Source organism: Peromyscus eremicus, chromosome 10 (genome assembly GCF_949786415.1).
Source record: "Peromyscus eremicus chromosome 10, PerEre_H2_v1, whole genome shotgun sequence".
Classification (NCBI taxonomy): Eukaryota; Metazoa; Chordata; class Mammalia; order Rodentia; family Cricetidae; genus Peromyscus; species Peromyscus eremicus.
Window position 1 is genome coordinate 65,468,827 of NC_081426.1, and position 21,006 is coordinate 65,489,832.

The 21,006-nt window shown below is 43.4% G+C and overlaps 1 protein-coding gene across 4 annotated transcripts in view; it reads left to right on the forward strand.

Moving 5' to 3' along the window:
• Positions 1-12,189, forward strand: part of Spata18 (spermatogenesis associated 18) — a 32,403-nt gene extending 20,214 nt beyond the window's left edge. For 3 of the 4 annotated variants that reach the window (XM_059276003.1, XM_059276004.1, XM_059276005.1), the window contains 8 exons: positions 313-537; positions 2,005-2,272; positions 3,588-3,746; positions 5,411-5,586; positions 7,144-7,267; positions 8,830-8,913; positions 11,722-11,767; positions 12,059-12,189. In XM_059276003.1, the coding sequence (XP_059131986.1) occupies positions 313-537; positions 2,005-2,272; positions 3,588-3,746; positions 5,411-5,586; positions 7,144-7,267; positions 8,830-8,913; positions 11,722-11,767; positions 12,059-12,066 (1,090 nt within the window). In that variant the 3' untranslated portion in view covers positions 12,067-12,189. Of the gene's footprint in view, positions 1-312; positions 538-2,004; positions 2,273-3,587; positions 3,747-5,410; positions 5,587-7,143; positions 7,318-8,829; positions 8,914-11,721; positions 11,774-12,058 lie in introns of those variants that run through there. The other variant, XR_009381913.1, reaches the window with a different exon arrangement.
• The last annotated feature ends 8,817 nt before the right edge of the window (positions 12,190-21,006 follow it).

The window sequence follows — 21,006 nt, forward strand, 5'->3', positions numbered from 1 at the left end:
CCTCCCTCCCTCCCTCCCTTCTTTCCTTCCTCTCTCCCTTCTCCCTCCCTCCCTTCTTTCCTTCTTTTCTTCCTTCCTTTCTTCCTTCCTCCCTCCCTTCTCCCTCCTTCCCTTCTTTCCTTCTTTTCTTCCTTCCTTTCTTCCTTCCTCCCTCCCTTCTCCCTCCTTCCCTTCTTTCTTTCCTTCCTTCTTTTCCACTCCCTTTTCTTCCTCCTCCTCTATGCCCTTCCCTACCTCTTAAAAAAGTGTTTCCTTTTTTTTCTGTCCTGTTTCCTTTCTTTCTCACCCCCATTTCTTTTCCTTTGTTGTTAGACTTAAATCTCTTCAAGCCCAGGAAGAAACCCGCCACAGAAACTCAGACAGCCGGCGCTCTGAGGCTTCCAAATCCGACCGTCGAGTTTCAAGCAAACGGATCTCAGATGCGCGGACCTCAGAGCCACGGAGCCAAGAGGTGATGTCAGACTATGGGAAACAGCTCCAAAATCTGAAGGATGAGATAGCTGTCTTGTCTGCTGAAAAAGCCGGTCTCCAGGGAAGGTCTGAAAAACTCTTACGGATCCCTTCATTTGCTTTTCATTTCTTTTTCCCCCCTGAGTTAGTAGCAACAGCCTGGATAGTAGAGAGAGGACAACAAAGTGAAAGCCAAGCCCCAATGGCCTGGGAAGCTTCGGTTCGTAAAAGGGTTAATTTCTAGAACTGCACCCTTCTATCCAGGAAAAATGGCTGAGAGGATGAAAGTGGTGTCTTGGCCTTGAAACCAGGCTTGTGCGAGCTGGCTCTTCAATGGTTAATCCATTGAAGTTGAAAGAAGGTTCCATAAGCTGAAGATCTTTCCCTAAGAGTCCTGTGTCCAGGGACTGGAGATGATTGTTCATTCCACCACATTACATCCCCCCCCCACCCCCTTGAGCCACACTCGCATTTTGTAGCCAAGATTGGCCTGCGGTTCACTGTACAGTCCGGGGTGGCTTGAGATTTGCAATCCTCCTGCCTCAACATCTTGAGTGATGGGACGCCAGTTGTGAGCCACCACACCTGGCTGGAGTTTCCTCTTTTCTCTCTCATGCTGGTGATGGCCGTGTGTAGGTGGTGTTCGGGAAACTCCTCCCTCTCCCACGATGGGGCAGAGGAGGAGGCCAGCATTAAGTGAAGCAAAGCAGTTGTGTCTCCAACGCTGCATTTCCTTACTTATTCTAGTCCCCTCCCCTCTGGCGTCTCCCGATTGAGGTTACTGAAGCCCTGGTTCTTGACCCTCAGTTTGCGTAGATGTTTCCGGAGTCCTCCGTTTTGTGGAGGCTCTCCTCTGCTGTACCGATACTGGCTGGCACTGAACTGTCAGTAGGGATGGTGGAAGTCAATGCACCATGGGAACTGGCAACACCAGCAAGGCAGGAGGCCGTCTCCACTCAAAGAGTCTGCTGACTGGATGACTGCTTTATCCTGCTCCTTGTGTAGTGCTTTCTGTAAGACCTCTCTTTGGAGCCTGATTGCCTTGGGGCTGACTGGTCTGATATCTAATAGTTTACTTCGCGCTTGATAGCAGTCCAGTTTCAATTACAAGGTCCCGGGAAGCACTTGGATGCTGTGTTAGTACTCCAAGCTCAGTTTTAAGAAACTCCAGCATCTCTGACGTGTATGCTAACTCCAGCCCTCACCTTGAGGGCTTCCGGTTCCCGCTTAGTGAAATAGCCAGTTGTCAAAGCTGGAGACCCAGGGTGACTGAAAATATAAATTGAGGCATTCATGAATTGTGAATTCTAATTCACTAGGTAAATAGGGGGTATTCTTTCCCATTTCTGGGGGCCTTTGGAGATAAAAATGCCTCCCCCTAGTGGAGAGATGATCCCCACAGACCTTCCCCCTGCCTGCCCACATGTGAGAGGTTGTATGGTGCTGGTGTGTCATTCGATGTGTCCCCACACAGAAGAATAAGAGTTCAGGAAGTCCAAGAACAAGGGAAGAGGGAATCACAGTTTTGCCCAGCGGATTCTCGTTCACCCACAGGTCAACCAGGAGCCGGTCTCCTAGCCCTAGCCGAAGCCGCAGCCGCAGCCGCAGCCGCAGCAGGTCCAACAGCCCCTGCACCACAGTGGCCAAGATCAGAAGCCCGTCCCCAAACCGGTCCAAAATATCCAGCGTGGCTCGCAAAGCTGCTCTCCTGTCCCGCTTCAGCGACGCCTATTCCCAGGCCCGCCTGGATGCGCAGTGTTTGCTGCGACGCTGCTTGGACAGAGCGGAGACGGTGCAGCGGATCATTTACATCGCCACAGTGGTAAATGCGACATCTGCAGCTGGACTTCGGGTCCTTGGGGGCAGTGGGAGATCGATCACAAAGTGAATCATGCAACCTTAAAAGGCTGGTGCATCCTGAAGTTAACTCCACATCTGTCCCGGCTCTCTTCCTCCCCCCCGCCCCCATTCTTTCACTATAGATATTTGGGAGCTATTCATTTTTCACGACTGTGAACTGTCACACATATTCACATTTATGTTGGCCAGACATTTATTGCAGTGTCCGTCACTCAACCCAGGACCATCTCAAACGGCACCATGTTAAATTGATAGTGTACCTTTTGTGGGATGTGACTACACGAGCACATAGTAGGGCTTTTGCTGTAAATGATTATTAACTATTGGTCTTCTGCCAGCCTTAGAAAACTAGAGGATGAGATCGTGCACTCCTCTGCCTAAGTGATTTATGAGTTACTAAAGCTGCCAATGCTTCAACTATTTGAGTGCTGCAGATTAAACAGACATGTAAATATAATCCTCGGTTTTCAAAGTGAATATATGTGTCCTATGGGTGGATGCCACCTTGAGACCCCATTATCAGAATGAACATGAAGAAACAGAAACATCATGTTAAGGTGAGAGCAGACAGATCAGAAATTCTGGATCTATTCAGTTATGTCAAAGGTCAGCAAACTATGTGTATGGGCCACATCTGGCTTGTTCCTACAACACTGTGCAGGAGCTAAGAATGAAGAATGGTTTTATACTTTTAAAGGGGGTATGATTAAAAAAACAGTCAGTGACAGAAATGGTAGCCACTGAAACCTAAAGTGTTTACCATTTGGTTCTTTATAAGGAAAGCTTATCAGGCCCTGGCTTGTAACTAAGTGATTTGGTTAAAGGTGTTTTGTGATATGGTTAAAGTGATTTGGGTAAAGCTTGAGAAACCAATACATACATGCATAACAGGTATTGGATAAAGTCTTATTGAGTTTGTAATAGAAACCTGGGACAGGTTGTTTTCTCTTAACATGTTGGCCAGTACCATGGCATTGCTGTGTGCCCACAGCACCGGAACTTCCGTCCCTGGGTCTGCATTGTCTTGCTTTTGGCACCCAGAGTTACCAACACAAGGCTTACTTGTCTTAAAATTAATGTGTTATCATGCACATTTCTACACATGTTTTAAAACTGAGAGTTGTACTATGTCCTAAGTCAAAATTGTGTTTGGCCAACCGTGCTTAGTTATCTGAACACTGGTTCGATGTTGCCTTCTGAATTCTTCCTAATTCTTTTCTTTGGACCTTCTCCTCTCCTCTCCTCATCAGATAAACTTGCTGTGTTTTCATGTGCAGGAGGCATTTCACGTAGCTAAAATGGCGTTCAGGCACTTCAAGATCCGGGTAAGGAAGATGCTGACCCCGTCGCACGTGGGCTCAAATGACTTTGAGAGCGCGGTTATGGACTACATCATCTGCCATCTTGATCTCTATGACTCGCAAAGCAGTGTTAATGTAAGTGTTGAGTCTCTTCAGAGGGCTAGCGTGTGGCTGGTGATACATACCGAAGACCGATAACTTAGGAATCCGTCTGTATGTTTGGTGTTATGTCTATGTGGGGGAAGAGAAGAACAACATTCAATTTGCCTTACAGAACCGGTCCTTACTGGCAGCTTTTCTTTTTTGCATGCAAGAGTGGTGTGTGTGTGTGTGTGTGTGTGTGTGTGTGTGTGTGTGTGTGTTTGTGTGTTGCATGTGTCTGGGAGGGTGTGCACACATTTGTGGAGGCCAGAAATTGACACTGGATATGCCTCTTGATCACTCTTTAATTACTAAGGCAAGGTCCTTTGTTGAGTTTGCCAATTTGGGTGATTTAGCCAGCTAGGTTGCCCAGGGAACCTCCAGTCTCTGCCTCTTTAGTGCTAAGACAGACCTTGAATTTATATGGGTGCTGGGATTTGAAGGCAGGTTTTTATGCTTGTGGTGGATGCTTTATGCTCTAGCCATCTCCTTAGTTTCTTACTCAGACATGGGGAAAAGTTCTGAGCTTTACAATCACATCCTTTAGGGGTGATTTTAAAGAGGTCTTTGAGATTGGGAGTTAAAGTATTTTAGTTCTTTTTTTTTTTTAAGATTTATTTATTATGTATACAGCATGTATGACTGCTGGCCAGAAGAGGGCACAGGATCTCATTACAGATGGTTGTGAACCACCATGTAGTTGCTGGGAATTGAACTCAGGACCTCTGGAAGAACAGTCAGTGCTCTTAACCTCTGAGCCATCTCTCTAGCCCCAGTATTTTAGTTCTTAAGAGCAAGGACTCTGGAAAATGACCTTGACGTTGCCACGTGACTACTGTGTTGCTTTCCACATTCATTTAAACTCCCAGTACTCTGTTTTTTTCCAGTCTCTGAAAGGGAGCATCAGAGATCATTATCCCACAGAGTTCCTGGGTCAGGTCAATGAAAGGAGGTGGGTCATTTGTCTAGCACAAGACTTGGTGCATAGTAAACACTTAATAAAAGCAACCTACTTTGCCTGGCATCTCCTACATTTACTCACAGAAAAAAAAAATCAGGAGGGAAGATGGCTCATTTGGTAAAATGCCTGCCGTGGAAGCATGAAGACCTGAGTTCAGATCCCAGGCACACACATAAAATCTGGGTGAGGTGGCACACATCTGTAACCCCAGCACGAGGGATCAGAGACTGGCAGATCTCTGGGACTCATTGACTGGCCTGACAGCCTACCTAAATCAATGTGCTCCAAGTTTGTGAGAGACCCTGTCTCAAAAAATAAGATTGAGAGCAATAGAGGAAGACATGCATCGTTGACCTGTGGACTCCACATGTACCTGCATTCATGTGTGCACACACCCATATGAACATGTACTCCCCCCCATGAACTTATAAATATCATGAGCCTCTTCCTTTAGTTTTTAAGAGGGATTTTTCTTGCTTTCAGTTTGTTTCTGCTGTCTTCTCTCTTCTTCCCCTACTAGGAAGCGGCAGCATCCTTCTCCTTGTAGCACACCTACCCCCTTTCCTGGATTAACTTATTTTAGTTCACATGCTCTTTCCCATCTCCCATCAGTCATAATTGGTGTCGGGAATCCTCTGGATGTCGGAGCTTCTTGTCACAAGTTGGCAGCCAATTGATGCCATCTTTTGCTTTTCAGGATGTGATCCGCGCCATGAACGTCAACCCCAAGATCTCCTTCCCTCCTGAAGTTGACTTCTGCCTCCTCCACGACTTCATCCAGGAGATATGCTGCATTGCCTTTGCAATGCAGTCCTTGGATCCACCACTGGATATCGCGTTTGGGGCCGATGGAGAAGTCTTTAATGATTGCAAGTAAGATCCATATGAGCAGGCGCTGAAAGATGCTCACCGTCTCTGCTCCCCAGGAAGATGAAGGGGAGAGAACCCTGGTAGAGAAATCAGTAGCCACTCCCATGCCTTGAGTTTCTCTGTACCATCATCCGAACCCCCTCTTGGGCTCATTCTTCACTGACCATATTAGCTTTGGGGAGACCTAAGGAGTTGCCTGGAGCCTGGCTGGAACATTGGTAGTTAAAAAAATGTATTCTGTGAACACAAATACAGTTTTAAGGATTAATTTTGTTATTTTTATTGTGTGTGGTGGATGCACGTGTGTGCACATGTGTGCAGAGGGACGCTCCCCGTGGAGGTCAGAGGTTGACGCTCAGAGACAGTGGTTCTTATTGCGTGATTTAGGCCAGGTCTCTCAAAGTGTGGTGTGTGCACCACCAACCTCAGAAAGCAGTCCAGGCATTTCTTAGGGATGCACACATCTGTACCACAGTGTGCGCTGTTTGCTGCAGTGGTTCCAGCATGGGGTTTGGGAGGCTGCAGTTCACAAACACCAGGCACACTCCATGCACACTGACATGCTGGACTCCTGTTTAGAAGTATTAGATTCTACCAAATTTCACACGGTGAATATTCCACTAATAAATCAGAAGAAGTTGAAATAACCTGAAACATTCATTGAGATTTGACAAGATCTTAGCTATAGCTGGAGATCACCTGAGGAGAGATCAAGCTAGTAGTTAAGAAGGTCAGCTCTGGCTTCAAGCTACTTAGATTTGAATCCATTCACTATGTGATCTTGGGTATGGTCCTTTATTTTTTTCTGTCCTTCAATTTTCTTCTCTTTCAAGGGGTGAGGGGTAGTAATGCTTCTTCCTCAGGACTGTAGAAGGCTAGCTGTGATAACTCAGATGCAACATTTTGGATGATGCCAGGCATGTAGTGAGTGGTCAGGAGTAAGAACTCTGCTTCTTTGTTTTAGCCGTAGTTCAGGATAAGTAGCCAAGACATCCATGCCACAAAATATCCATACACACACACACACACAAAATTGGGAGAGAGTCACCAACATCTTAATTCAGATACTCATTTATCTGCTGAGTATCTTCTTTGGATGTGGTCACTGAGACACATTCCAATCTAGCTATGTAAACATTCGCCTAGATTTGTATGAGAAATATTGTAGAAAACCTCAGAGGACTTGGTCTATGCTTCTAGCATTTTCTAGACTTGCAGCTCTTATAATTCTGAGGAGACTAGAGATGGGATGAAGTTTGTTGACGTGATGTGTTCTTAGCAAGTCTGTGCCAGAGGCCAGTTGTTCCTGGTTTCTCTTCGAAGAGCATATGTCCATCTCCTTAACCACAGAATGAGGATCTGAGCCCTGTTTAGACCCAAGCCTAGTCAAAAATGAACTTTTCAGTTGGGTTTCCTCTAGTTATGCTACAAAACACTTAACTTCCAGCTGGTGGCCATACCCCAGTCATAGAGCGCATGCTTAGCCTGCACAAGGCTCTGGGGGTGACCACCACCATGGAAAAACAATTTCTTACTCTGTTCTCTTGTGCATTCCCACAGGTACCGCCGCAGCTATGACTCGGATTTCACTGCTCCCTTGGTCTTTTATCACGTGTGGCCTGCTCTCATGGAGAATGACTGTGTCATTATGAAGGGAGAAGCTGTCACCAAGAGAGGGGCTTTTGTACGGTGGCCTTGCATAGTGACAATTCATCCCCAGTGTTTGATTCACAAGTTCGAGAACATTTATAAACCCAAAGATTCTATAAAAGAAGTTGATAGAGTTGTTTGATAAGATTTCATACGAAGGAGAAGGAAAAACAGCTGTCTGTTGTTTGGAACGTCCCACAATTCTTTGCAATTCCCCGGCAATGAATTCATTGCTGCTCTTCTGTCTAAAGATGGAGTTAGCCGTGACTTATTTATCTCTTCCATCTTAGAGATATTTTGACATTTCTCCGTTTGGGGAAATTATGCATGTATCCTGTTTTTCTTTCCTTGGTATGATGTATAGGGAAGGGAAGGATGGAATAAAATGGGGCAGAGAAGGTGGGGAGAAAGGAGCCATTTGGCTTTGGAAGGATTGTTTCCTATGCAGCTCTTGGCTCTAGATGGTTTGACTATCTTAAAAAGTTGAGTAGCCTTCCAAATGGAGTCTTTAGTGTGTGTGTGTGTGTGTGTGTGTGTGTGTGTGTGTGTGTGTGTGTGTATGTGTGTGAGAGTGTGGAGTTTGTGTGCTGGGATCTGGGATCCATGGTCACAGGGACTTTGGATATGCATATACCATGATGTATTATTTACCTCATCCTTTCCCAGACAGAACTAGGTGAATGCTGAAGGGAGTCCCTTGGTCCAGAGCTGAGGTGGTGGTTTTGGTCCCTGTTTTCTGAACTGGGTGAGAGGGGAGGTGCGTTGAGGCTACACATAGTAGGGGAATAGAGAAGTTTATTAAACAAACAAACAAACAAACAAACAAACAACAACTTAGAATATTGGTGTTTGTTTTACAAGTTAAAATCCCATTGTAGTGAAAACTACCTCCATAAAAGTGTTTTGTGTTTCAAAAGCTGAGCTTATCAAAATTGGCTTTTGTCCCCTTGACAACACATGAGCTCTACAGTGAACATTTTCATAACATAGTATTCTTGCCCTTACAACTCCCTGTTAGGAAATTTTTACTAATGGAATGTAGTTTGGAAGGAGGGAGGTGACTTGGTCACAGTCTTTATGATCATGTCAAAGAGTTATTGTCTATTGATCCCCTCTCTCACAAGCACACTTATATTTGCCCCTTTTTATGGACACACAATTAAAACAGCACATCTACCATGAATTTGGTGTATAATTTTCTTCATATGGACTTAGTAGCTGGCCCTGCAGAGGCCTTTTATTGTGTTCAGTGAGATTTCTTTTTTCTGTGGTCTATATGACCTCGGTGCTGCATTTACATGGTAGATACTTAAAGTGAGCAAACAGCCAGCCATGAATCCCAAAGCCAAATGTGAGGACTAACAGTTTACTCATGAAAACACTCCTCCAAGCACCAGAACGGGAACACCCTCAAGTTTGTTATAACGGGGTTTTACTGGAGAAGTTCTTGCCACATACTGTGTGGTAGGAAATAATAGGAGTGTTGCTCACACTGGTGACAAGGGGGAAAAGCTGTCCTGTCAGTTGAGCCTGTGGTAAGCCGCGTCTGCTCTAACAAACTCATGACTCCTTCTCTGTCTCTCTTTCTCCTTTTAGTGGAGTTCTGTGCGACCTATAACACGCTGCCGCAGCAGGAGTTTAAGTCCCATCTGTCCTCGTAACCGCATTGGATTAAGCACGGTACATTCCTGTCTAGTCATTCATGCAGAAAACCTTCTATGTTGATACTTTCCTGTGAAAGGGGTGATGGCCAATCTGTAGGTAGTAAGAAAAGCTGTTGCTCTGATACAAACCCTGTGTGTCTTTGTTTTGTGTTGTTTTGTTTTTTATACCACGATGGCTAAGAAACTTAGTGTCCTAGAAAGAGATGGAAGTGCTTGTCTTTTCAGTTTTCCTGTTGAGGTCTTTCAAGGAATGAAAGACTTTACCTATTTAAAAGCTGTATTCTTTGCAACCTTGAAGAGGCTGTTAGGGAACGGACAGTTGGACATGGGACATTTGAGTCACAGATCTGAACACAGGTCCCTGTTTTTTGTTTTTTGTTTTTTCCAGAAATTAATACATGAGTTTGGAGGGATTACTTAAAGAGTCTAGATTGAAGTACTCTCTAAAGGGCAGTGAAAGTATTACTTTGTCCCCAAAATCAGTAGAAAAGATAAAATTAGTTTCTTTGTATATTAATCCTTGGAAAGATTACTAATCTATTTAAATTAAGAAATAACAAAATATTTCTGAGGGCTGGAGAGATGGCTCAGAGGTTAGGAGCACCGACTGCTCTTCCAGAGGTCCTGAATTCAATTCCCGGTACCCACATGATGGCTCACAACCATCTATAATGAGTTCCGGCACCCTCTTTTGTATTTGTAATAAATAAATAAATCTTTAAAAAAATATTTCTGAAAACTCTCACTATTTACATCACAATGACTCATCCCTGTCCACTTACTCACCAAATAATACTTAGTCAACATCTGTTGAATGTGGGGCTGGACCAAGAAAGACAGGCTACGGATCTACCGTTTCTTCAGCTGGAGATTCTTCCTATGTGTGTTTGACCTTGTTCTCAAGGACAGAGCAGTGAAGGACTGCAGGTCAAAATACCTCACATCTCCCACCTGCCTCAGGCAATGCGGTGGCAGAGCTTCCTCTGCAGAACAGCTCTATAATTACTCAGACCCACCATCATCTCTGAGTTTAGCAAGCACCCACTATTCCTCCAATAGGCTCCTTCTCAAACAGAACTCAAAGGCCAGATGGGAGGGATGCAAAAATAACCAGATGCGGTCTTCTCCGTGAATGGGTCACCATAGAGGAAGATCAGTGTACTTTGAACAACTTAGCTGGATGATCACGATGCAGATCAAGTTAAGAGGTCCATGGGTGATGTGGTGTGATGTAGTCTATAATGTGAACACCTAGAGGTGGTGAGGAAACAGCATGGAATCTGGGACTTGATTGGTTTTTCAGAATGGTCAGATGTCACAGAGGAAGAAAACTACGTAAGAATTGCTAGGGAAGTGGAAAAGACCCACAATGGACACAGTCCTTTTGCTCTTGGAGATTTTATAAAACTGAATTACATTAATGAATAAATATGTACAGTAGGTCAAAAAGAGGACCATGCATTTAGTGACCTGATGGATAAAAAGGGAACCTTGGGAGCATCATGATGGGATGTCTCCCTATCCCAAGAGGAAACGGTGTATCAGAGGGGAGAGTAGTTGAGACTAGTATTAGTAGAAGGTTCTCCAGCCCTGGAGATTTGGACTCTGGATTTAGTAGAAGTTTTATCCAAGAGGAATGTCCCCTGCACTGAGTCCTGAGACGTGTTTGAACCTGCTTCTCTTTATCATTCTATGCTCAGGGAGAGCAACATAGATTCAAGTGTAGATGAAGACATAAAACACATCCTCAAAGATGAAACTGAGCCAGCTTCCCTTCTCTGCCCATCTCTGTCTCCCTTCAACATAGATAACACCTCCAAGATGAAGTGTAAACACTTTGGTTGGTCTGTCTTTTAGGCTTAACTAAGGCCATGATTCCCACAGAACGGATTCCACCTTGGACAGTATCTAGTTACCTAACCTGTTTTAGAGTTCCCAACAGAAAACAGGCTTGTAGCTGGTATCAGACATGAAGGCACAGTATGGTAGTTTCTTCTTAGAAAAGGTAATGGTAAGATTTGAAAATCCTTCTTTTATGGATGCTCAGACCTTCCTTAGTAGGGCAGGGTTTGGACACATGAGAACTTTTATAAAGAGTCTTGGAGCTAATGCCATAATTTTAGCTCTTATTAGTTATGTTTAAAAAACTTCTCTCGGGGTTGGGGATTTAGCTCAGTGGTAGAGCGCTTGCCTAGCAAGCGCAAGGCCCTGGGTTCGGTCCTAAGCTCTGATAAAAAAAAAACAAAACCCTCTCCCATTAAGCCATTGAATCTGTCATAATTTTAGCTCTTACTAATTATGTTAATTTTTTCTCTTCTCTTAAACCATTGAACCCAACTTCCAATCACCAATATTATTTATTAGATGTGCATTTACTTAAAAAGCTAGGCAGACGCATGTGATGTGGTGTCTCAGAGCAACTAACTGGCTAGTTTTTGTTTTATCTTATTATGTTTTATTTTGTTGTGTTTTGTTTTTATCTCTTAGAAACCTGTTCTTTTTTCTTTCCTTTTTTAAGAGCAATTTGCTACTCTCTCTCTTTTTTAAAAAAATGATTTATTTATTTATTTTATGCATATGGCACTCTATCTGCTTGTATGCCTGCATGACAGAAGAGGGCATCAGAACCCACCGTAGATGGTTGTGAGCCACCATGTGGGTGCTGGGAATTGAACCTGGGTCCTCTGGAAGAGCAGCCAGTGCTCTTAACTGCTGAGCCAGCTCTCCAGTCCCCTGGCTAGTTTTAGGAATTACTCCTGTCCAGGTGTTTCATTCTCTGAGCACTGTATGTTGTTCGATTCACCACACTCTTTTCTGTTTTCAGATGTCTCGGAGTCGGAGTCCTTCTCCAATAAGATGTACATTGCCAAGTAAGTGGGACAATCAAAATGGAGCGGGCTTTCTACTTTTTAGACAGCCTCCGTATTATGCCACATTTTAGAGCAAAATGATTATTCTTGGGGAATATTTTTCTTCTCCAGTTCACACTGTTTATTTCATTTCTGGGCCCTCTCATCGATGGTGCCTGAGCTGGTCTCATGGTTTACAGAAAAGCAACCTCCATGGAGAGATTGAACTGCTACGTCCCTTTGTATTTAGACAACCCTGAAGAACGTGCAAAAACTTGGCCATAGTAACAAACTGTTTGCTTTTCTCCCTAGGATACTAAAACCACCAGCCACGTTCGTTTGCCACAGTCCATTGGAACCGCCAGCTTCTTCAGTGCCTCCGCCCACCTGACTTGTCTGCCTCCGACCTCACTTAACATGAAATGAAAAGGCAATTCTGTGTATCACTCCGCACAGAGAGTTTAATGCTTTGGCTCAGTGCCTTTGTAACTCTGGGTAACATAGCCACTCCTTTTATTTTGTAGGAACAAATTCCGTCAATTTCATAAAAACAATGACATAGGCATATAGGATCACATTCATTTGAACGAAGTCCATTACAAAGGAATGGACTTCCCTCCCAAAGTACTGGGCTCTTTCAGAGCAACCTAGGAGTGAAAGTAGAAGCCATTATCCAGCTGAGTCCCGAAAGAAGGACAAGTGCTTTTCTTTGCAGATCAGTCATACATGCTCTTATTGTTAGCATCAGCTTTTAGCCCTGAAACCGTGGGCTCAGTCTTCTGATCCCCTTTCAAGGTTTCCAAAGCATCTGTAGCCTCAGGCGGGGAAGTTCATCCCAGCACCACTCACGTCAGGGAAAATGTAGACCATAGAAGACATTAATGTAAAGGGATAGAACAGTTAGCTTGCTTCTCTCTTTGTACTTTGGCTGAATGTCAAAGCTACTGGGTTTTCTGTTTCCCATTTTCTTTTCTCTTTCCTTCCTTCCTTCCTTCCTTCTTTCCCTTCTTTTTCTTTCTTTCTCTTTTTGTATACAGGTACCAGAACTAACTCCCCCATATTCCCCCCTTTACATGTTTTCTTGCAAGATACACAATTAATCAACAAATTTAATCAACTAACAATTGATTAACAGTCAAGCTTAATCAGCTAATGAACTAAACAGCTCATACACTGGCACCTTATTACAGATAGGTTAATGCTGAGTAATAAAAGATGTCCCAGAATCGGGCCACGTGAGAGGACTTCCTATAAAGCCGTGCTGTGGTTAGACATCAGCTTGAGATCCGTGTTCATCATCTGCCGTTTATCTCATAGCTAGGACCGCTTCAGAGTTTTAATGCGTGTGTTGAATGTAGAGCTGACCACCCCTACACTTACTCCTCTAGCTGTGCTGAATTTTCCTGGCGTCTTCCTGTGACGTCACCGGCTATGACTGAACATCAGCAATGGGAGGCACCTTGCCACCCTTGGGCGTGACTTTCTGAGATGGTGGGCCTCTCAGAAAATTACGTTTCAGCTAAAAGCCAGGCTTATCCAACTTAGACAGTGACAGCATTCCTGAATGACCAATTGTGTGTTAAAACTGCAATAGTCACTTAAAAAAAAGGCCTTCCTTTTTTTTAATGAACATTAAAATTTCAAACCAACTTTTATTTTTTTAACTAACCATCAAAATAATATTTTTTTCATTTTTCATTTTTTCATTTTTCTTTATTAAGAATTTTTCTACTGACTCCACATACTATCCACAGATCCCCCTTCCTCCCTCCTCCCACCCCCCAGCCCTCTTTCCCAAGCCACCCCATGTCCCCACATCCCCCAAATCGAGGTCTCCTCTGGGGAGTCAGCAGAGCCCAGCACACTGAGCCTAGGCAGGTCCAAGCCCCTTCCCACTGCACCAAGGCTGTGCAAGGTGTCACACCCCAGGCACCGGATTCTAGAAGCCTACCCATAGACCAGGGACAGATCCCGATCCCCCTGCCTGGGTACCCCCCCCCCCCAAACAGTTCGAGCCAAACAACCGTCTTCCATATCCAGAGGGCCTAGTCCAGTCCTATGGGGGCTCCACAGTCACCCGTCCACAGTTCATGGCAAAAGGCCTTTCTTAAGATCTTACTAAGTATTGAGGATGCCTCTGTATCTTAAGTTTCTTTTTTCCCCCTAAAACCCTACGTGTCATGTAATTTGGAAAAAGCAGTCCAGTTATTTGCTCTCAATCCTATTGAGCCACTCTCCTTTTCTCAAGTTTCTAATTTGAGCTCCCATGCAGAGAAAGCCAAATAGCGAAGAGCATCTTTTGGAAGGCGTCCACGATCCCGGAGGAGGCTAGCCTGTCCTCATGGCATCTGGGTGTGGGAGGCTGGAAAGCTCTTGTTTTGTACTCTGGGTCAGCGTGGGTTTCTGTGTTGTTGCTCAGCATCCAATAAAGCCCCAGTAGAGTGCTGTGCTCTGACATGTCCTCCTTCCAGATTCTCAGGTTCCGTGGCGCCCCCCACCTTCACTAATCCGTGGTCGTGAACCACGGTCACACATTCATCAAGTAAATACGGACCGTAGCCTGCCCCGGCTGGCTTGACCCTGAGATGGCTGCAGTCCACGGGGGACCCAAATGGCTGGATCTGTTTTGTCTTAATCACAGCTCCTCTCGCCTGCTCAGGATGCCCCTGCGAACCCCGCTTGGCTGTTTTCCTTTACGTGACTTCGGTGGCTCCTCACAATAGCTAGGTGTGTCTGTGGCTTTGTATATAAGGAACTTTTTTGTTCATTGCACTCTACAATCTTGTTTCAGTGTCTTTTGCTTTAGAGTGAGACCTTGTCTCGTTTTCTTCTGTTGGTGCACAGCGCTGGTTCTTTACCTTTTTGAAGGGGAAATTATACATTTACATACATATATACATATATACATATAGATATATATATCTCCCGGATTTGTCCTATAGTACTGAGGATATATATATGGAGAAGGGTTGGCTTTATGGAGTTTAATGTCCCATTTAGCTGTATTCCTTTGTGATTTTCTGGTCATAAAGAACAGATGTGAATACATAAGAACTTGGAGCCGCTGAAAGCTGGGCTTGTAGTACACAACTGTAACCTCAGCACTTGGGAGACCAAGGCAGGAGAGTTGTCAAGAGTTTAAGGCCAGTTTGTGCTATTTAGTGAGTTCTAGGGCAGCCTGAGCCGCATAGGATGGCCTTGTCTCAACCAACAAAAAGAAAAACACACAGAGAGAAAGGTCCAGTAAATATAGTGAAGAAAATGCTACATGGATCCCATGACGGATTCAAAACTATTATCAGGCAAATATCTCTACATAGAACAAAGCTGTGGGGCAGCTGGGGACAACGCCCCAGCCAGCGCAGTGCCTGTTGTACAATTATAAAACTCCAAGTTTGGATCTAGCACCAAGGATCCAAAGGCTGAGCCAGAGACAGGCCCGCTGCTGGAGCTCCTGGTCCACCAGTCTAGAGAAACAGATGAGCACAGGTTGGGGGGTGGGGGAGAATCATCTCAAAAAGAAGATGGAAGCAAACTGAGGAAGACACTTGACATGGATTTCTAGCCTCCACATTCAACATGTGCACACACACACACACACACACACACACACACACACACACACACACGCATCCAAGGTGGGGGGCAGAAAGGGTGTTCGGAAAGGGAAGGGTAGATTAGCATGGTAAAATACACCAGAGAATAGAGCTCAACTTTAGAATCTGTACTCCTAGCATTGTTAAGTTCGTGTGAGAAGCAGAAGCAGTTCTGAGGACATGGCTTTGAATGTCCCACTAGTGCAGCTGTTTGCCCCCACCCATTTTATCTTTAAGCTACAGGGCATGATCACTCTGATTTGCTTTTGTAGGCACACCATACGTCCTGTAGTGGGCATAGTGCGGCCAGCATCATCCTGTAAGGCTGGAGTTGGTGGGAGATTTCTTAGTGGTATTGCTTTGAAAAATTCCACTCATGTACCTAAGGGTAAGATGTTCTGGAACTTTAAACTAGAATTTATAAACTGCATTAGACCATGGAATTGTGAGCCCAGGAACCATATGGATAAGTGGAATTTAGAATGGCATGTTAGCCTTAATGCTGGAAGGAGCAGAGGCCTTGAGAATACGGTACGAATAGCTTTCTTGTTGCAAATGAGATGTAACCGGACAGTTTCACACTTGAAAAACAGCCCAGCAGAGGTCAGCATGACCACACTTTCCAGAATGTCACCAACAATTAGCCATCAAAACTGGGCATCTACTTGTCCTTCTCCTGGATGGGTGACAGAGGAGAGTGGCAAGTGTGTATACTGCAGATTTAATTACAAATTGGGTTATAGTGCTCTTAGAATTGTAATGAAATGTTGTACTAAAATACGCTGTAAAATGTACTAGAAAAGCTACTTAGTAATTGGGCAATGGCTAGAAGATCTTGGGTGTCACACTGTAAATCAGGTCAGCAACTCACTTCTTATGTTGGGACACTGGGGCTCCAGGGCATTATATTTCTAACGATATATTTAATAATATATAATATATATTTCTTCTGTCTCTTTAGTTCAGGGAACAAGTTCCAGAGCCCTGCCATAAAATAGCATGGGCCTGGCCCTGTGGGTCATGAGTGTGTGGTAGGATAGGCCAGGGTTCCTTAGGTATCATTCAAGAAGCTTTTGCTGGGGTGTTACAGGCTATTCCAAGACTTTCAGTGGTTGGAGAGAGCTTTTAATGGGGCTCTTACAGGGTGGCAATTTAGAAACCCTGTTCCAGGACATGCTTGTCTTTAGATTTTTTTTTTCATTTTTAGAGTTAAATGTGCTGCTGACTATCGAAAACCATTGTATTAACTTTTACAAGTGAATGACCTATCAGAGTGATGTCATCTGCTAAACACACTGTCTAGTCACTGAGCAGTGAGTGCTCTGGTGACAAGTGGCAGTGAAATTTGGGAAATACTAGCTAATACGTGCATGTTAAAATTTAACTTCCACTGTGAGGCATTGTGGGGGTGAAATCATAATTCTATGAGGCTTAGAAGTGGGGCTTTGGGGAGGTGTTTAGTATTAGATGATAGAGCCACTAAGTGGGGGTGTGATTCAGTCCCTGTGGCTGCAGGAGAGACATACATACACACCCATACTCACTATTTTCTGCTGCCTGGTGCTCTGTGCCATCTGTGGACTCTGTTAGCAAGAAGGCCATCCCTCCATGTGTCCCTTAGACCTTGTACCTCCAGGACCTTGAGTCATAATAAAACCTTTTTAGAAAATAAAGTCATCTGCTTCTAGTATTTTATTACAATAATGAAAGATGTACTAATACAACCAGTCATTGAATAAAAGATCCAAATCTGAAATCTCTTATTTGTGTTCTTTATACATGCTTATTTTTGCTTTCTACTATATATGTGTGTATATATAATACGTTATATAATATAGTATATATTAACTATTATAAACACTGTATTATAAAAACTGTATTATAAAATAAAATTACCTCTAATTCCAATGCTGATGCTATGAGGCTTAGAGTTTATCCAGCATGTATGTTTTCCTTTAAATACCCTGTCTGTACATTCATTTCTAATTTCTCTCTGGTTCGCTCCAAATTTCTCCCTTTCCCTGGGTTTCAATTGTTCTTATCTCTTTGATACAAATCTATTTCCCCTTAAATGTCAGTACCTAACCTTTAGAGTAAGTACGAGTGAATTGAAGACAGCAAATGGCATTTCACATGAAGATTCATGTATGTCCTGATTCATATAATGCATTAATTTTACTGAACTTCCAAACAATTTCCAACTTTAAATATTTAGCGTATTAAAAACAACAAATTTAAAAAATGAGTTATACGTACAATAAATCTGAACTATAGTTATTCTTAGCTCATTGAGTTCAATGAATGTATTAGCTAGTATTTCCCAAATTTTTGACAAAAATACCTGTTATGCACATCAGAGATGCATTCTTGGGTTTTCCACCAAACTTACTAAGAGTCTGTGGGGTATCTGTATTAGCAGGTCTTAGGTGATCATTGCTGTGATGAAACACTGTGACCAAAGCAACTTGGGAAGAAAAGGGTTTATCTGGCTTACATTTCCATGTCACTGTTCATCACTGAAGGAAGTCAGGACAGGAACTCAAACACGGCAGGAACCTGGAACCAGGAGCTGATGCAGAGACCATGGAGGGGTGCCGCTTACTGGCTTGCTGCCATGGCCTGCTTTCTTATAGAACTCAGAACCACCAACCCAGGGATAGCACCACCGACCATGGGCTGGGCCCTCCCCCATTGATTGCTAATTGAGAAAATGCCTTACAGCTGGATCTTATGGAGGCATTTTCTCAATTGAGGTTCCCTCCTTTCAGATGACTCTAGCTTGTGTTAATTTGAGATAAAACTAGCCAGCACACAAAAAAACAGGCAGGTTTGAAAATATTGGCCTAGGACCAGGTGTTAGTAACCCCACAAACAGAATGGCATAGACCCAACATATTGCCTGGAACTTTCTAAATGGAAAATGCTGTGCTAACCTAGTAACCTCTGAGTGTATTCAACTATTTGTCTTAACCTGGAAATATGTAAGTCACTGAAAATTGAATATATTTAATCTTTATCTGCATGTATACCTAAAACACATGACAAATTATAAGCTATACATTTAGATGGTCGATAAAAGAGGAGGAGGAGAAAGAAGGTCAACATTTTCTTGTTTTTAGTGTCTGGACAATTTTGTTGTTGTTGTTGAGATATGTATTTTTTCATTCTCTTACATTGTAGAAGTCTGTGTTCAGCATGTGTATTTGAAAGTTGGAGTCATAACTAGGATTATGAGTCCTAATGGGTGCGTCTGAATAGTCATGGTCACATGCCAAAGGGAGCTAGAAGTTACCTGGGTGACCGAGGCTTGTGATTCCTCTGCTTGTCTCTAGAGGAAAATTCTAGATAAGGGAAAGTGACATTTGAACATCAGATCTCACAGGTGGCCTTCCTTGACTGGAATTCCCTCAGACATTCAATAGAAAAGTTTGGCCTTTTATTTTGAAAAATATCGGTGATCCCCAAGCTGTTAGAAATGAACTCTGCCCATTCTCTAACGAACAATGAAGCATTTCCCCTCTTTTTCTCAAAGCCCAATTTAATTTCCCACTACCTAACACATCTCAGTGGTGAAATGTGGAGTCTAAGGAAAGAGCCACATGTAATCCTACTTTGAGTGAGACATTTAAGAGGCTTGGCTGGGTTAATAATTCTATAAGAAATGACAGTTCTTTTTAATGTTTCTTGATTGAAATTCAATCTTTCTCCATTGAATAGTTGATGGTGATAATGTAATATAAAATGACATTGAAGTTTGGAAACCAAAGATGTAATAGTTCACGGCCATGATGTCCCCCTCCCTAACTAGCTGAGGCCAAAATTGGAAGAAATTCAAAGGGCTAGATTTCCTAGAGAAACTCCAGGCCAGTGACCCAGAACTTCCCTGGGAAATACATGAGAGAAGCCACTAGATGGCAATGTTGCTTAGGAAATAAGGGGCACGCATCTGAGAAAGAAACAGAAAGCCCTTAGATAATATTTACAACTTCATTACTGGTTTAACTGCTTATTATAAATTTGAACAATATCTTATATTGATAGTGAATGGTCAATATAAAACCATAGTGTCAGAAAATTAATTTAGTAAACAACTATGCCATAACACCTGATAATGGATTTATGCATTTGATCCCCTTGAGGCTCAAGAACCAAATTCTTAAGCTCGATGGGCAAGGGTGGGGGTCACTTTTTTTTTTTTTTTTTGGTGTTTCAAAATTTCAGTCGAACACCGTCATTGTGTCAACCTGGGTTCTTACTGAGATGCAGTGCAATGGTATGTTTGGGACATCCTTTTTGCTCTTACTGTTGTTGTGGAAGACCCAGGCTGCATTCCCAGCACCTACACCATGACTCACAATTATCTCAACAGCAGCTCCAAAGGACCTGATGCCCTCTTCTGTCCTCCAAAGGTACCTGCACATACATGGGGCACATGAACTCAGGATGGCATATATACACATAGACAGACAAGTACACACACATAGTCACTTGACTTCAGTGCTTTTTTCTTGCCTTCCTGTATGAGTGAGAATGGGTGACATTTGTCTTTCTGGATCCAGGTTACCCACTCAGTTGTCTCGTTCCATTCATTTACCTACAAATTTCATTTTTCTTTATAGCTTATTAAAATCCTACTGTGTATAGGGACGGTTTCATTATCTGCTCATCAGTTGATGGACAACTAGTTTGTTTCCATGTCACAGCTACTGTGAATAGAGTGGACGTGAACATGGATGAGTATGCCTCTTTGTAGTAGGATGTGGAGTCCTTCGGGGATATGCCACTGGTGGAGCTGTGAGAGAAAACCTACTTCTGGTTTCTGAGGAACTGTCACATGATTTCCATAGTGGCTGTACCAGTATGCACTCCCACCAAGAGTGAAGAAGTCACACACACACACACACACACACACACACACACACACACACACACACACCCCTCCACCCCTAGCCTCCACAACACTTGTCTTTTGTTAATCTTAGCTATGCTGACTGAGGTCAGATGAAATCTAAAAGTAGTTTTCGCTTGCATTCCTCTGACGGTTAAGGATGGCAAACATGTACGAACATATCTCTTGGCCACTTGGCTTTGTTCTTCTGATGGCCTTTATTGTAAGTGGGTTGTTTCCTTAATGTTTCATGTTTTTAGTTCTTTGTGTATTCTAGACATGAACTTTCTGTCAGGTGTAAAGCTTGGCTTACAGCAGCTGTAGTTTCCTGCAAAAACATCCTCACAAGATCAAGCCAGCCAACATCTAGCATGGCTAGGGGAGGGGAGAGCTCATGAGACCCAATCCCTGAAGAGCTATTGCCAGTTGACAGCTTCTAGGGGAGGGAAAACAGTTTTCTTTAGGGGTGTGGCTCCTGGAGATTGAGTACACTCTAGTGGATAGCCCCACCCCCGTGAGTCTATGAGCGTGTGAGCAGCACAAACTAGACTCCATAGGTTGGTTTTTTAAAAAAAGACACACACTTGGGATGGAGTGGGGAGCAAATGGAGACTAGATCTGGGAGGAGTTAGGGGAAGGAGTTGGGGTAAATGTATTCAAAATACGTTGTTTGCTTGTATAAAATTTCAAAGTATTAATAAAATATAAACAAAATGGTCTTACTGCAACTGAGAAAAAGAACCCCCCCCCCAAAAAAAAACCCAAAAAATAAAACC